Source organism: Maniola hyperantus, chromosome 9 (genome assembly GCF_902806685.2).
Source record: "Maniola hyperantus chromosome 9, iAphHyp1.2, whole genome shotgun sequence".
NCBI lineage: Eukaryota > Metazoa > Arthropoda > Insecta > Lepidoptera > Nymphalidae > Maniola > Maniola hyperantus.
In genome coordinates this window covers 2,250,261-2,264,783 of record NC_048544.1, presented here as the reverse complement: position 1 = coordinate 2,264,783, position 14,523 = coordinate 2,250,261, and the positions used below count along the sequence as shown (strand labels likewise).

At 38.3% G+C, this 14,523-nt stretch overlaps 2 protein-coding genes across 3 annotated transcripts in view; one reads left to right on the top strand and one right to left on the bottom strand.

Annotated features, from left to right (window-relative positions):
• plx (PTB_TBC1D1_like and TBC domain-containing protein plx) overlaps nucleotides 1-10,789 on the top strand; it is a 60,553-nt gene extending 49,764 nt beyond the window's left edge. Inside the window, exons 19-25 of the mRNA XM_069501028.1 lie at nucleotides 726-890; nucleotides 1,571-1,722; nucleotides 2,331-2,429; nucleotides 3,340-3,493; nucleotides 4,861-5,030; nucleotides 6,175-6,321; nucleotides 6,748-10,789. Coding sequence (XP_069357129.1) covers nucleotides 726-890; nucleotides 1,571-1,722; nucleotides 2,331-2,429; nucleotides 3,340-3,493; nucleotides 4,861-5,030; nucleotides 6,175-6,321; nucleotides 6,748-7,635 — 1,775 coding nt within the window. The 3' untranslated portion in view covers nucleotides 7,636-10,789. The remainder of the gene's footprint in view (nucleotides 1-725; nucleotides 891-1,570; nucleotides 1,723-2,330; nucleotides 2,430-3,339; nucleotides 3,494-4,860; nucleotides 5,031-6,174; nucleotides 6,322-6,747) is intronic.
• Nucleotides 10,783-14,523, bottom strand: part of LOC117985104 (dynein axonemal intermediate chain 7-like) — a 26,491-nt gene continuing 22,750 nt past the window's right edge. For both annotated transcript variants that reach the window (XM_034971786.2, XM_069500991.1), the window contains 7 exons: nucleotides 13,678-13,820; nucleotides 13,328-13,403; nucleotides 13,052-13,205; nucleotides 12,461-12,609; nucleotides 12,026-12,095; nucleotides 11,549-11,650; nucleotides 10,783-10,950 (listed from right to left, as the gene is read on the bottom strand). In XM_034971786.2, coding sequence (XP_034827677.1) covers nucleotides 10,813-10,950; nucleotides 11,549-11,650; nucleotides 12,026-12,095; nucleotides 12,461-12,609; nucleotides 13,052-13,205; nucleotides 13,328-13,403; nucleotides 13,678-13,820 — 832 coding nt within the window. In that variant the 3' untranslated portion in view covers nucleotides 10,783-10,812. The remainder of the gene's footprint in view (nucleotides 10,951-11,548; nucleotides 11,651-12,025; nucleotides 12,096-12,460; nucleotides 12,610-13,051; nucleotides 13,206-13,327; nucleotides 13,404-13,677; nucleotides 13,821-14,523) is intronic.

The following is a 14,523-nucleotide window of genomic DNA, read 5'->3' as shown; positions in this document are numbered from 1 at the left end:
CTCGCTAGTCTGACTAAGCACCAGCACCACATACCCAACAACAGAGGCAGCCCCTTGAGTCCTGTCATATGTTCAGGTGTATTTATGGAAAGAACTATGACTCAGGTTGAGATCTATAGAGCGCACGCTGACTTAGCTTACACTTAAGACGAGACCAGAGCTGTATCTCTCACATAAATATGTTTTTTTTACCTCAATCTTAAGTCTGAGCAAAGTCAACGTGCGCTCTATAGATCTCAGCCTCAGTACTTAATGAGAAACGACGCAGTGTCGCTTTAGGTGTGAAATGTTCTTAGGTGTATTATGGAAGGTGTCAAAACCTCCAGCAATGAAGAACACGATATAGATCTCAGTCTAACTGTCAATGTGTTTAGGTGTACCCCGCATGTCCCGAGGTGGCGTATGGCGGTTCCTTGCAGAGGAGGCGTGTTTGCGTATCCCACTGCCACACCTGGACCACTTCCCAGACTACAACGCTCGCTGGCCTGACTAAGCACCAGCACCTTAAACCCAACAACTGAGGCAGCCCCTTGCGTCTCAGTCTCTCATATATTCAAGTGTATTTATCGAAGAACTATGACTATTACCCACAGCTATTACCTAATGAGAAACGACGCAGTGTCGCTTTAGGTGTGAAATGTTCTTAGGTGTATTATGGAAGGTGTCAAAACCTCCAGCATTGAAGAACACGATATAGATCTCAGTCTAACTGTCAATATGTTTAGGTGTGCCCCGCATGTCCCGCGGTGGCGTATGGCGGTTCCTGGCGGAACAGGCGTGCGTGCGTATCCCGCCGCCACACCTCGACCAATTCCCAGACTACAACACCCCGTACAGGACGCTGCTCGCTGGCTTGACCAAACACCAGCATGCTATACTCATCGACTTAGGTGAGTTTTTCATTTTTAGACAGTTTTGTTTAGCCTCACTTTTGCAATGAGGACAGTGTACGGGAGCGGTGTGTGTAGGCTCGACCGTACCAAAGGGAGAGACTGAGTGGTCGTGCTCGGTAGCGCCAGCTGGGCTGACGGGAGGACGGGGTCTTCTCACGCCTCCTAACGGAAGCGGGGGAAATCCGTTCGGGGCTGATTTGCCTCCTGCTGATGGTTGCTATCGCGCACCGTGAAGACGGTGCGGTCCTTGGATAGCCCCTTGCGGGGCATAAATGGCGTCCGTTCGGCTCGGGCCGATAGCTCAGGCGTCTACTCTACCTCGTAACCCGACTCGGAACAGGGACGGTTGTCTTGAAGCTTCTATATCTAGTGCAGATTGCAGAAAACCCCGGTAGTGCGATTCAGGTTTGCGTGTACTCCTTTCACTTTCGAGAATGCTACCCGTACTGCCACCTAGTGAGAGTGGCGTGAGTAGTCAAGTAAAGCAAGCTAGTACAACAATTAGACCAGCTGTCTCTCCGGACATAACAGTAATCCAAGGGAAAATCACAAACGGCCGTTCAATATAAAAAATATTTATAATATTAGCTAATATTCTGCTAATATTTATAATATTTGCTTTTGAACTGTTACCGGCCATTTAGACACTTTCTAAAATAAAACTGTTTGTCTTTCAGGACGAACGTTCCCAAAGCACTCTTACTTCGCGTCAGCATTAGGTCCCGGACAGTTAGCCCTATACAATATCCTGAAAGCCTACTCCTTACTGGACCGTGATGTTGGATATTGCCAGGGCTTAAGCTTTGTGGCTGGGATACTGCTGTTGCATGTAAGTTTATTCTTTCATATTTCATTCATTTTATTTGCCATCATCAACTATTCCCGAGATTAATGTATTCATAATGCTAAATCCTGATCAGAATTTTGGAATTAATTTTATTTATTTATCGCCTTCGCCATCGTGTTGTGATATCCGTTAATAGAACATTTAGAACCGTACTGCAATGAGGTAGCTAATTCTTAAGCATAGATATGAGACATTTATCCTCTGAAATTTAGCAAATTACTAGGTTAAAGGTACTTTTTTATAAAAAAAATTGTGAGCAAACAAGCAGGTGGGTCACCTGATGTGAAGTGATTACTATCCCCCATGAACATTTGCAGAACCAGAAGAGCCGCCAATGCTTTGCCGCGGCTTTTCAAGAATTTGTTATTCCGCCCCTTGAATAACCCCATGTTGAAATCTAGTGGGTACAGGGAATTGGTTCCACAGTTTACATTTTCGTGGAATAAAAGATCTCATGCAACGAAGATGTTAAATGGTTTTTGAATGATTTTATTATCGAAAATAGTCTTAATTTTCAATGGTAAGTGAAAAAACTGAAGCAAATAATATGCTTCCGTTTTTAAGTTCGTTGTTCATGATATTCCTTCCAGATGGATGAAGCAGAAGCTTTCATATTGCTACGGCATCTGATGTTCCGACGAGGCATAAGGAAGCAGTATTTACCAGACATGAGCGCTCTACAAGTCCAGGTAAGCTGGGAAATTTTTGCATTTCGGAAAGTCAAAATATTGTCTCGTTGCTAAATTCCTTCAATTTTGCTCTTGGGAAGAAGAACTATAGTAAGAATCCTGGCAAGTTACTCATTTAACAAAGATTTTTAAACGGTTTATTTGCATAAGAAAAAGGAAAAAGGATAACATAAAAAGTAACCTAGAAGTCTTCTTGCTCTTTAATCAACTTTGTGAAACAGACAATAATTACTTTGAGACAGGTTTTCGGATTTTCCATACCTGCAAAATTCAATAGGTACCTATAATAATAATCCAAGCTAATTTTCAATAAACGGCCGTAATTGAAAATAAATCCTATTTGTAAGCTTCAACAACAATTATAACAATATTAACAGTAGAAAAATTGTTATACAAAAGTTGTATGGTCTTTTTTGACAATGTAAACGTTGCTAAGTAACTAATCTACAGATTATGGATAGATTGATTAATTATCAATTTCTGCTGTAAATTGATGCCACTCGACTCATATTCCGATCGACTAGCGGTATGACCTTTATCTGAAATATGATAAAAGGAAAAGGTGACTGACTGACTGACTGATCTATCAACGCACAGCTCAAACTACTGGACGGATCGGGCTGAAATTTGGCATGCAGATAGCTATTATGATGTAGACATCCGCTAAGAATAGAATAGAATAGAATAGAATTTATTTTATTCAAGTAGACTTATTAAAAGTGCTTTTGAATCGTTAACTAGTTTAATTTACCACTGGTTTGGAATGCCGTTTTTTAGAAAGGATTTTTGAAAATTCAACCCCTTAGGGGGTAAAATAAGGTTTGAAATTTGTGTAGTCCACGTGGACGAAGTCGCGGGAATAAGCTAGTCTGAAATATGATCACTCCAATATTTTCTTCAATACTTTCAGTTGTACCAACTTTCTCGTCTCCTCCGGGACCATGAGCCGGAACTTCATGCGAAACTAGAATCCCTTGACATCTCCCCGGCTTTGTATGCAGCTCCTTGGATGCTGACTCTATTCACCAGCCAGTTTCCATTGGGTTTCGTCGTCAGGGTATTTGGTAAGTCACAACTACCAATTTGAATAGGTTTAAATACAAATCTTCTCTTCAGGAATGGCTTCTGAAACAAACTTACTCGGATACTGAAAAACTTTTGGATATTCTAGTGTAACCCCAAATTGTACACAAACATATACAAAGACACTCACATATGCACACTTATACGTGCTCATTCACTTACACCCCCACACACACGCACTCACGCACACACAAACTCACACACACACACAGATAACATGGACTTCCACGCACATAATATTTTCTTTAGCTCTTTAGTTTAGTTAGTATGTTAGTTAGTATGTAGTTAGCTTTGTACTCACCGAGCTGGAGGCCCTGTTTTCCGAGACACAGTTTCTACTAGTTCGGAAAACAGGTGCACAGTATTGTTTTAGTAAGAATTTTTTAATAATTAGTTTTAAGGTACCTACGTGTCAATACTAACAAAAATATGATTTTGTATCTGGTAAAATAAATGATTTTATTATTAAAAAAAAAAAAAAAAAAAAATCAAAAACTAAAATGTTTCTTTAGGATTTCACATATTTTGAAAATTTTCTTTGCTACTTATATTTAATGATATATTGGGGCCGATTCTCTTGTACACAATCTCTAAACTAAACTAAAATGACACGTCTAAATCTATTGCTATCCCTTTCATAATGTTGCTTGCGGAAAAGGATGGCACTAAATTTAGACCTGTTAATTTAGTTTAGTTTAGAGGTTGTGTACAAGAGAATCGGCCCCAATATATTAATATTTAATATGCTAATGATTCCATCATAAAAATTGCTGAAGATTTCTTGAAGTCCATCATTACAGTATCATAAGATTCTCAAATCTTCGAGTGGTAAAATCATTTGACCCAATGTTCTTTTGTAGTTTTGTACCTACTGTTTAGTGTATTATTAAAATTGGTCTAGGTGTTTCCTTTAGTCTCATGTTTTTAGGAATATGAACAATTGTTGTAAAGACATTTCGTTGTTCAATCATGCTGCAACGGAGCAATGGATAGTCTTGATTTTTTGCATGAATACTGGCACCGATTCTAAGCACAACCTAATTTTAGAGTATTCGCACCCTCTTCTTACTATTGTAATATGAAAAGGACAGAAGCAGTTTGACATTTCTAAATTTAATTTTTAGATGGTAAAACCCGTGATTTTAGCACGCACTCGCGAACCTACTGTTTAAATTTGTATTGTGCACTAAAATTTAGACACTTTAAATGTGAAAGTCATGTTCCTTTCCTTTTTTAGCATTAGTAAAAAGAAAAGGATGCAGATACTCTAAATTTAGTTTAGAGAGAGAATAGAGAATCGGGGCCTATAGTCAAACTAATACTTCCTAAATTATTTCATGTTCTACAGATCTCATCTTCCTGGAATCCTTCAACGTGGTATTCGCGGTATCTTTGGCGCTTCTCTCGGCACACAAAGACGGTTTGATGCTGTGTGAGAGCTGTGAGGAAGCGGCTGAATATTTGAAGCACAAGCTACCTGATATCAACAGGACGATGTACGACAAGGTTATGAAGACGGTGAGTTTTTATCATCAGCATAACTGGGTATTTGCCTGTGTCAAAAATAAATTATTTCTCAGTGATTTTGTAATAAAGGGTGTTCCAAAATATGTAAAATCCACGCCTTTTGTTAGTTTTAGGAGTAATAACTATTTTAAATTATCGATTAAACTAAAAAAAACACGTCAAATGATTGCACGTCACATTTCAGTATTTCCTAGTAGCTCGCATACTAAGGGCGCGTTTTGATGTTTGATAAAAAATTACTGTGGCCCTACCGCGGTTGTTTGACAGCTACAATGTCACGATCGCAATCATCTCTGATTGGTTAATGCTCGCTCACTATTGGCCACAATGCATTGTTGCTCATTGTTGCAACAAGAATCGCACAAATTCAGCCAATTAGACCAATTGAGATTGTAATAATGATTGATGCAGGTTTTAGACAATCGCCCCGCTGATTTGACTAGTTGTCAAATACAATAGTTGTCGAATACTATTAGCATCACAATTTAAATCATCATCTAGATTTCTATCATTATCAAGAGAAATACTGTTATCATCTTTAATCTTATCAGTTATAACTATCACCGGCTTGACTGTCATCTATGCGGGATGATTCACTAACTTGGTGTTTGACACGAAATGATAGGTAGCCATTGAACTCATTTGACAGTCATGGTTGGTTATACATTTCTGTTTCACTGAGCGATAGTAAAATATTATTAATTGTAGATAACCTTCAATGGATTAAAAATAAATCACTATGTCAGCGGATCACCTCGCTGAATCTCCATAATTTGTAACTTTTCCCTATTTTGATATCTTCTCCAGCATAACTTATCTGTATTATCTATAATAATATAGTACGCGGTAATCGGGGAGGAGACGCCCCGCACACCCGCACAGCCCCCGCGCTAGCCCGGTGCCTCATACCGCGATTGAAATCTCAACCTGTCGCGGACTCTTAAATTATTGTCATGGCATGCTTAATATGAATTTCAGTCATCATCACCACGTACTATCATCGTTTATATCTTCATTTCTTTATTTTTAAATAATATATTTGGTCCATTCACTACCTGTATTTTTATTATTTTCTGCACGCTCTTAAAAAATGTAATTACTGGAATTATTCATCTTAAATGTATTCCTTCCCCAGATTGCAAAACTCGACATCGGGCGTCAATTGACGGAGTACGAGGTGGAATACAGCGTGCTTCGGGAAGAGATGCCACGTCTCGCTACACTGACTGAGCAGAACAGAATGCTTCTACAAGATAACAGCAGAATGACTGTGGAACTCGATGTATGTATTCGTTATCATAACCTTTCAACTATCAGTGCTATCGTAACCGTTCAAACCTGGGTATTACATTTCTGATTTTAAAAACTCTTCAGATATCTGCTTATTGTCTGATTATCTGGGTTTGAAGAATGCATGAGTTGAGTATACACTTTCGAATCATGCAGGTCGATTGCGAAAGCTGTGATCATCACTATCTCAATAGTTTTGACTGGCGTAATTTATGGTATCCTGGCTGCGATAGTTTGAGACATTTTGGCAACATTTTGTTAGCCAATTGGAGGTGAATGCGATCGTCTATCTGGAGACGTCATCTACGGCAATCTACCTCCAGACCAATTTTATAATGAACTAGACACTCGTACAGAAGAGTTATATATATTAAAAAATATTTAAAATGTATAAAATAAGTATTACTCTTTTTTACAGTCTGCAATGGACGCGATCGAAAACTATCAGAAAAATCAAACCCGTCTCGAAGCTCACAACAAAGTGATGGAACAACACCTCACTTTGCTAAGCCGATACATTTATACGCACCAGAAACAAGATCTACCGAACGAGATAAAGAAAATAGTCCAAAATTACAGCAAAAGACTATCTTTCGGATCTAAAATCATAACTAAATTTACCACAAATGAAGATGAAGATGAAGTCAAAAAGAATTATAAACAAGGAGCCAGCGCTCCTAACCTATTTGCCAAAGTTTCCAAAGAAGATGTCCTAAATGCGGTCAATAAGGAGAAAAATAATGAAGACAGAAAACATTTTATGATGAAAAAGTCCCAATCAGTCCATTCGGGATTAATATCAAACAAGCATTTCCCACTACAAGTTTTGGAAGAGAAATCTGAACCCAAAAGAAGAGACAGTTTACGTATAGAAAGTATTGCAAACGAATCTATTAGAGACTTGGGCAAAAAGACATCTGGATTCTTTGCAAATACACACGAACAAATCCGACAAGAAAGACTATTTGAACAACAATTAAAACATGATTTCGATGAGAACTTAAGGAAATCGGACGATAAACTATCGCCTAAACTGTCATCAAAATCATACTTAGATGACTTAAGTATCTTTCAGAGCAAGAAAAGTCTTTCATTGAATTTGAACACTAATACAAAAGCAAAAGAACAAAAATTGAATGACAGTGGCTTTGTAACACCTCTTACTCCAAACGATAGGGATGACAAAAAAGAAAACGATATTATTTCAAACATTTCGCATCCCTTAAGTGACTGCGATGTTGATATTAAATTCGATGGTCAATTGACGAAATTGAAACAAATTCGGCCTTTGAAAACTAATAATTAAAAAATTGTACTTAACAATCTTAACATACATATTAAGAAGAATCAAATTACATACAAGGGAAAGCTTAATAATAGTTTTCTCTACGAAGAAGTCTTATACATAGGATCAATTGCATGACAGGCGGTTAAAGTTACATTACGGTAACGATAAACTATGACTACCAACAAAATGCAAAATTGGTTGCCGAAATCAGTATTCATTATGGTTTCTCCTCCATTGTTAAGGTTAAAGATAAAATGTTGGTGCAAAGATTACCAACCCTGACTTGTGCAACCCATTTTGCTTTTATTTACGATGAAAGCATGAGGGTAACCTTAACGTGACTTTAACCACCTGCCATGCAACTGGACCTCGTAATGGATAGAAGTTGTAGTGAATCGATGTGTTTACAAATTATGATTTTTCCGAAATAAAAAACATAAAAAATCCTATGGTGGTTGGTAAAATGTCAAAGTATTCTTGATTTAAGGGAATAAATATTTTGTGATTATGGCTGGGCCATAATAATATAGATCTTATGCGCCAAAATTTTTGGCACCAAAAGCATAGTGTTTTTACACAAAGTTTTAATCATGGAATAAAAACAAGTATTTTACAATTTAAAAAAAACTATAGCCATTGTCACTCGATATGATCTAAGGATTTTAAATACACACATCCAAATCTGTTCAGGCATTTAGAAGTTATGGTGGAACAAAGAAACTCATACATACATAGACGACGAGAACCCTGAAAACATTACACACCTCTTTTTGGGCAGCTGTGTAATATCTATTGTAATAATTTTGCTTATGAATGTTAGCCATTTTCCTCTTAGGTTTATTTGCATAACAGGAGGTTAAAGTTACTTAATGGTTACCGTTAAATTTGGACCACCAATAAAAAGCAGAGGGTTGCGCAAGCAAGTCATTAATTATTATAATTCCATTATTAAAGGTAAAATTTTGATCCAAGGTTAACAAACTCTGACTTGTGCAACCCATTTTACTTTTGGACTGTCAAAGTTACAGTAACCGTACGATGGCCTAGTCTTCACCTAAGCGGGAGAGGAGATATTATGTTCATTTGACCAATCAGATTCATAATAGTTGACGCGAAAAACTTATCACGATATCGTTTAAGAATCTGATTGGTGACTGTCCATACGGGACCGTGTGTGGAGACCGGGTCTAACGTAACTTTAACCGCCAGTCATGTCCTTAGATCGTTAAATACACCAATCGACGCCTTTACGCCATATTATAATGATTGTTAGGCTGTTACTTAATCTCTAAGTGATATAGATATAAGTTACAACTTTTGAACTTTGAAAATGTTTGCGGCATAAAATATTTATGTCAACGTATAAACGCACTTAATTGCAAATGGCAAAGATTTTCAAAAACTTATTGTATGTAGATTGTCACGATGCATGTATGTTTAATTTATATTTGGGCACCTTACAACCGTCTTATTATAGTCCGCGACAGGTTGAAATGGCAATTGGGGTATAAGGCGAAACACCCCGCGCACACGCACGTCACCCACGCTCGGGTAGTGTTAGGGCTGTTCCCTCCCCGTTTTCCCTCTCGACCTGTCGCGTAGTACCATATATAGGTTACGTCAAAGTTCTAGCTTGCGTTAAATATGAGAAAGAGATGAGATGAGAGTCCAAAGTTAACAAATCCTGACTGGTGCACTCCATTTTCATTTTATTGACGGTTAAAGTTTAAAGTAACTATAAAGCTTTAACGGCCTATTATGAAACTGGACCTAAATACCTATAAGTTGCATGGCATCAACAAGGGTGTTGTATTATGTGTTCCGGCCATTAGGTCTGTTGCAAAGCAAACTAGAAAATTTGCGCAACCATTAAGTCCTTTAAATCTGAAATCTCTCTTCTGGTCGTTAGGCGTCCAAAAATAAATATAGTTTGTGTGGTATATAATTACAATAGATGATAATAGTTAATACATATATTACGTGTCTAACATAAAAAACTTTCAATGTTAGCAAAGGTTTATCTTTAATCATAAGAACAAAAATCTTTTTTTCTTTCCACTAGGTTCTTCATGTAGTAGGCCCGACTAGTCACGGACCTATTCTAGGTGCTTCTTAGTCATTATTCTCAACTCGCAGCCTTTACTTTTATTTAGTGTTTCTGCACATAAAGATAGGTAAACTAAATATAGCGATGTAACCCACCCTATGGGAATTTATAAGACATCACGTGGATGGATCCTAGAAACGGTAACAGATTTAAAAACATTTAAGGCTTTCAGCGATTTTTATGAAGACGTGGTCGTATTGCATAACTTTTTAGCGATACTGGTACTAGCTTTGTGGGATCAGCGAAAAACTCCGCTAGTGTACGGAAGTGGTCATCAGAAAGTTCGCGGTAAAAAAAGTTTCACAATACAAAAAAAACTGTGTTGTTATATTGAAGGTTTTTTACAGTAGAGTTTTGAATGTTGTGAATCTTGTGCTATAGGTATATGTATGTAAACTTAAATGTTAGTAAAAATTACACCAATTGTATTATTATCCCTTGTTAAGGTATTTAAGTAAGGATTAAACAGATCTATATACAGACTTTATTTTTAAAAGATACAAAAACTATATTTCATTTAAGTATTTTATTTGCCATTTAATGTAAAATTTGCTCAAAATTCTATATTTCTGTCACTTACATTTCGTTTTGTATAAAATGATTAAAGCTTTTTAAACTTAAATTGGTTTAAAAACTACAATGTAGGTATTTTTGAAAAATACATTATTATAAAAGTGCGCAATGTAGTTTTTTGCGCATAGACATTACATGTCTATCAACGGTCATAAATCAGCAAGAACTTTACGAGAGAATAAGTAAAAATAACACTGGGAAATAACATAACATCAAAAACTTTAGAATTTCAAAACTTTATTTTACGCCCTAGTTTGCCTTAGGGATAATCTGCCTCTGTGCACACCCGTACAGCCCCCGCGCTAGTCCGCTGCGGGGACAGCGCGGGTGATATGCGGATGTGCGGGGCGTGCCCCCGCCTCACCCCGGATTTGTTTAGGCAACTTAAGTTTAAAAGGCATTTTAAAAAGAGATAAATAATTGTCAGACAAAATAATATATTGAAATATTAGAAAAGTGATATTGTGATCTAATAAAGTTTTAAAATATAAATTTTGAGATTTTTATTTGTTCAATCACGAGTAGCTACTCAGTTTTAGCTCCTGCAATAAATCGAAGACCGTCTCGACGAGTCGATATTTCATGTTGAAGGTGACTCGACGCGCGTCCACCGAACCGTACGACATGTTCAGTGTGAATAGGTCCGGGTAGAACTGGAAATAGAAAATATAACCGTGAGGAGGCCCTTGATTGATCGAAGTGAAACTGTACTTACTCTGTCTCGCTCACTCATATTGTGAGCAACGTAGAACGTTTCGTCTTCGCGTTCGTGCCTAAGTACATTTGTTTCTAGCCATTTAGGTATTTCTCATTGATTAGGTACAGTCAAATTAAATTTTAAATTTTTGAGTTTGTTTTCTCCAATCAAGAGTAACTGTTCTGTTTCAGCTTCTGCAATAAGTCGCAGACGAAATCTTAATAACAAGATAGTCGCATTGAATTATTATGTATGGGTAGTCGACTGGGATGGATATGGTCTCGACAATTCGATAATTTTCATGTTGAAGGTGACTCGACACGCGTCCATGTACCTGTAGGTACATGTGCAGTAAATAGGTCCGGGTAGAACTGGAAATCCATACTAAGTACCTAAGTAGTTAATATTATACTTAATTGCGAAAGTGTGGCATGAGAGGAATAATAATAGTTTCTTTATCTACGTGAGTAAACATGGTTTCCGTAAGACAAAGAAATCTAATCTGGTTTGTCCTCATCCTTTCTCTTTGTTCTAACTAAACATTCTGTATTCACCTGTAATCCAACTATTGGTTCTAAGCTCAATTCTTGAGATAGTTCAATACATTTCAGAATCGTAGCTCTTTGTGGCGTCACTTGCAGTAGCTGGAACTTGCCCTGAAATGTTTACCATTAGATATAATATTAGTCTCAAGTTACCAAAAAATCCTTAGGCCGTGCCCCTATCAGGGGAACAGTGAGCGGCTGACTCTGAGCGACGGATATTTTGAGTTACCAGCCAGCGATCTGACAAACTCTTGGTATAGAAGGTAAACGGTTAATAAAGATATCAGTGCACCGCACGCATCGCCCGCGGCGATTTAGCTCACTAAATGAGTTGGCAAGCGAAACACCGCAAACTGCGTCTGTATGGGCACTCCATTTAAAAATTATAGGGAGGCAAAGCAGGGTTATTCCGTACACTAGAAGCAAACAGTGACTATTCACCTAGTGGGAACATGACTTTAAAATAATTGTACTAAAAGTTGGTACCTCTCTTTTTGTATCAACTGCCTCTCGTATTTGCATTATGATGTTGCGGCTTCCAGCCCCGACATTCCATCTATAAGTAAAAGCTTGAATAAAACTAGAATATTCGAAAAAAAAAATTAATGAAGAGCGGTGTAGCCTAGTGGTTAAGACGTCAGCCTCGGCCTGAGGTCTGGGGTTAGATGTCGGAGCTATGTGCGTACTAAGATATCAAAATATTCGAGAAAAGGATGGTACTGCTGTGCCTTTGCTCGACTTGGCGGGGCCACTACCGTGCCCCCAGATATGACTTGAATTAACGGTGAAGGAAGACATCGTGAGGAATCCTGCATGCCTGAGAGTTTTCCATAATGCTCTCGGCGGTGTGTGAAGTCTGCCAATCCGCACTGTGAGAGGAGACCCAATCTTATGATCAAGACTAAGGACAATCTTACATACCTGCTCCATTGAAAGTTGTAAGCTCTGGAAAGGAAAGCCATGGCGTGATAGTTGTGTCTCTCCATCACCCACTCTTTGGGACACGTGTTCTCTATGTGGTTGTGAGCGTCGAAGTCTGGGAAGAAGTCACAGGCCGCTTCACGCATTATCTGCAATTTTTTTTTAATTAAGGCTTGACTGCAGTCATAGCTAATTGTAAGTGCCACGATTATCAAAACTTAAGATAGAGTGAGCCAGCTTATTTGATAAGCTGGCTCACTCCATCTTAAGTTACGTATTCATAAAAAGAACTATAAACTTAGTTAGCCTATAATTTTCCAAAACATGCGTATGGTAAGTACAACGTGCAGCATGCGATATGCACCACCCGTCATTCTGTAACTAAAGTAACACATGTTTCTATCCAAAAAAATCCTATTCCCTCTTTCTTTTATGGTAAGCATTCTTTTATGGTATGGATACTAACTGAAGGCGATTTCATATTCTAGCAATGCGTACTAAGTATATAATAGAAACGAAATAGTGGTACTAAGTATATAACAGCCATGGTCATAATTTGGACAGGGTAGAAATCATTTAAAAGTTGTTTACCTGCACCATTTTCTTGACAGTGTAGGGTTTATTGAAGTGTTCCTTCAGCGCGCTGGTGGTCGCGTTGGCTATCCACTTCAACCGCACCTTGTTGCCGATGCACAGCCAAGTCACGGTGATGCACACGCCTGTCACCGTGATTATTACGCCTTTACTGTGTTCCAACAAAACAGAGTCACAATACATACACATCACAAACGCTAAGGGATCCATTGCCACTTGAAAGGGTGGCGAAACTTGGTGCATTGGAAAAAATATGTAAACATACGTATTTACCCGCTCGGGTCTGGTTTCAAGTCCCACCCTTGATACGGCAAATTGCCGTATCGAAGAGTCGCAATTCCAATTGGCCCTGAAAATAAAATGATGCCTGTAAAACCTTGACTCTAATAAAAATTAGCACGTTCCTATACCCACAGTATTTTTAAAAGACCTATTCAACGATACCCCACACTATGGTGTAGACGAGAAAAAAATTCATCCCCACTGAGCTGGCCTAAAAAAATATTTATCACAATTTTATATATCCATGCCAAATTACAGACTTCTAGCACTAATAGTCTCTGAGATTAACCGAGGACGGACGGACGCACGGACATGGCGAAACTAAAAAAACGTGTACTCACAAAGTACTCCAGTCCTAAACTGCACAGTCAGTTTGTCTTCATTGAACTTGTAATCATTGATGTAGTTGGAGGTCCACAGCTGCCTTGGCTCCTGCCATTGGCACACCACTGGTGGGTCTGTCCACATCACGTCTTGAGGGAGGCTTGAAAATTATAATCTTTATTCTTTAGGACAGGAGCGACAGTTAGGAAACTTGTGATAAAATCATATTGATAACAATTTGGACCTATGTTGCATCAGTGCCACCACTCTTCATAGAACTCTGGCCAACGTGTTCTTTATTGCTTATGCTTTAGCAAAGTAATTCGTTGACCAGATTCCGTTTATCCGTTTTCGTTTTTGTTTTTTCCCCTTATTGTTTTTTTTACTTTACTACTTTTTAGGGTTCCGTACCTCAAAAGGAAAAACGGAACCCTTATAGGATCACTTTGATGTCTGTCTGTCTGTCTGTCTGTCTGTCGGTCTGTCAAGAAACCTACAGGGTACTTCCCGTTGACCTAGAATCATGAAATTTGGCATGAAGGTAGGTCTTATAGCTGACATGAGGGGAAAAATCATCGTCATCATGATCAACTCATCGGCATCGCCAGTTTACTACAAAGCACGGGTCTCCTCTCAGAGTGAGAATGGTTTTGGCCATAGTCTACCACGCTGGCCATGTGCGGATTGGTAGACTACACACACCTTTGAGAACATTATGGAGAACTATCTGCAGGTTTCCTCACGATGTTTTCCTTCACCATTAAAGCAAGTGATATTTAATTACTTAAAACGCACATAACTCCGAAAAGTTAGAGGTGCGTGCTCGGAATCGAACCCCCGACCTCCGATTAAAAGGTGGACGT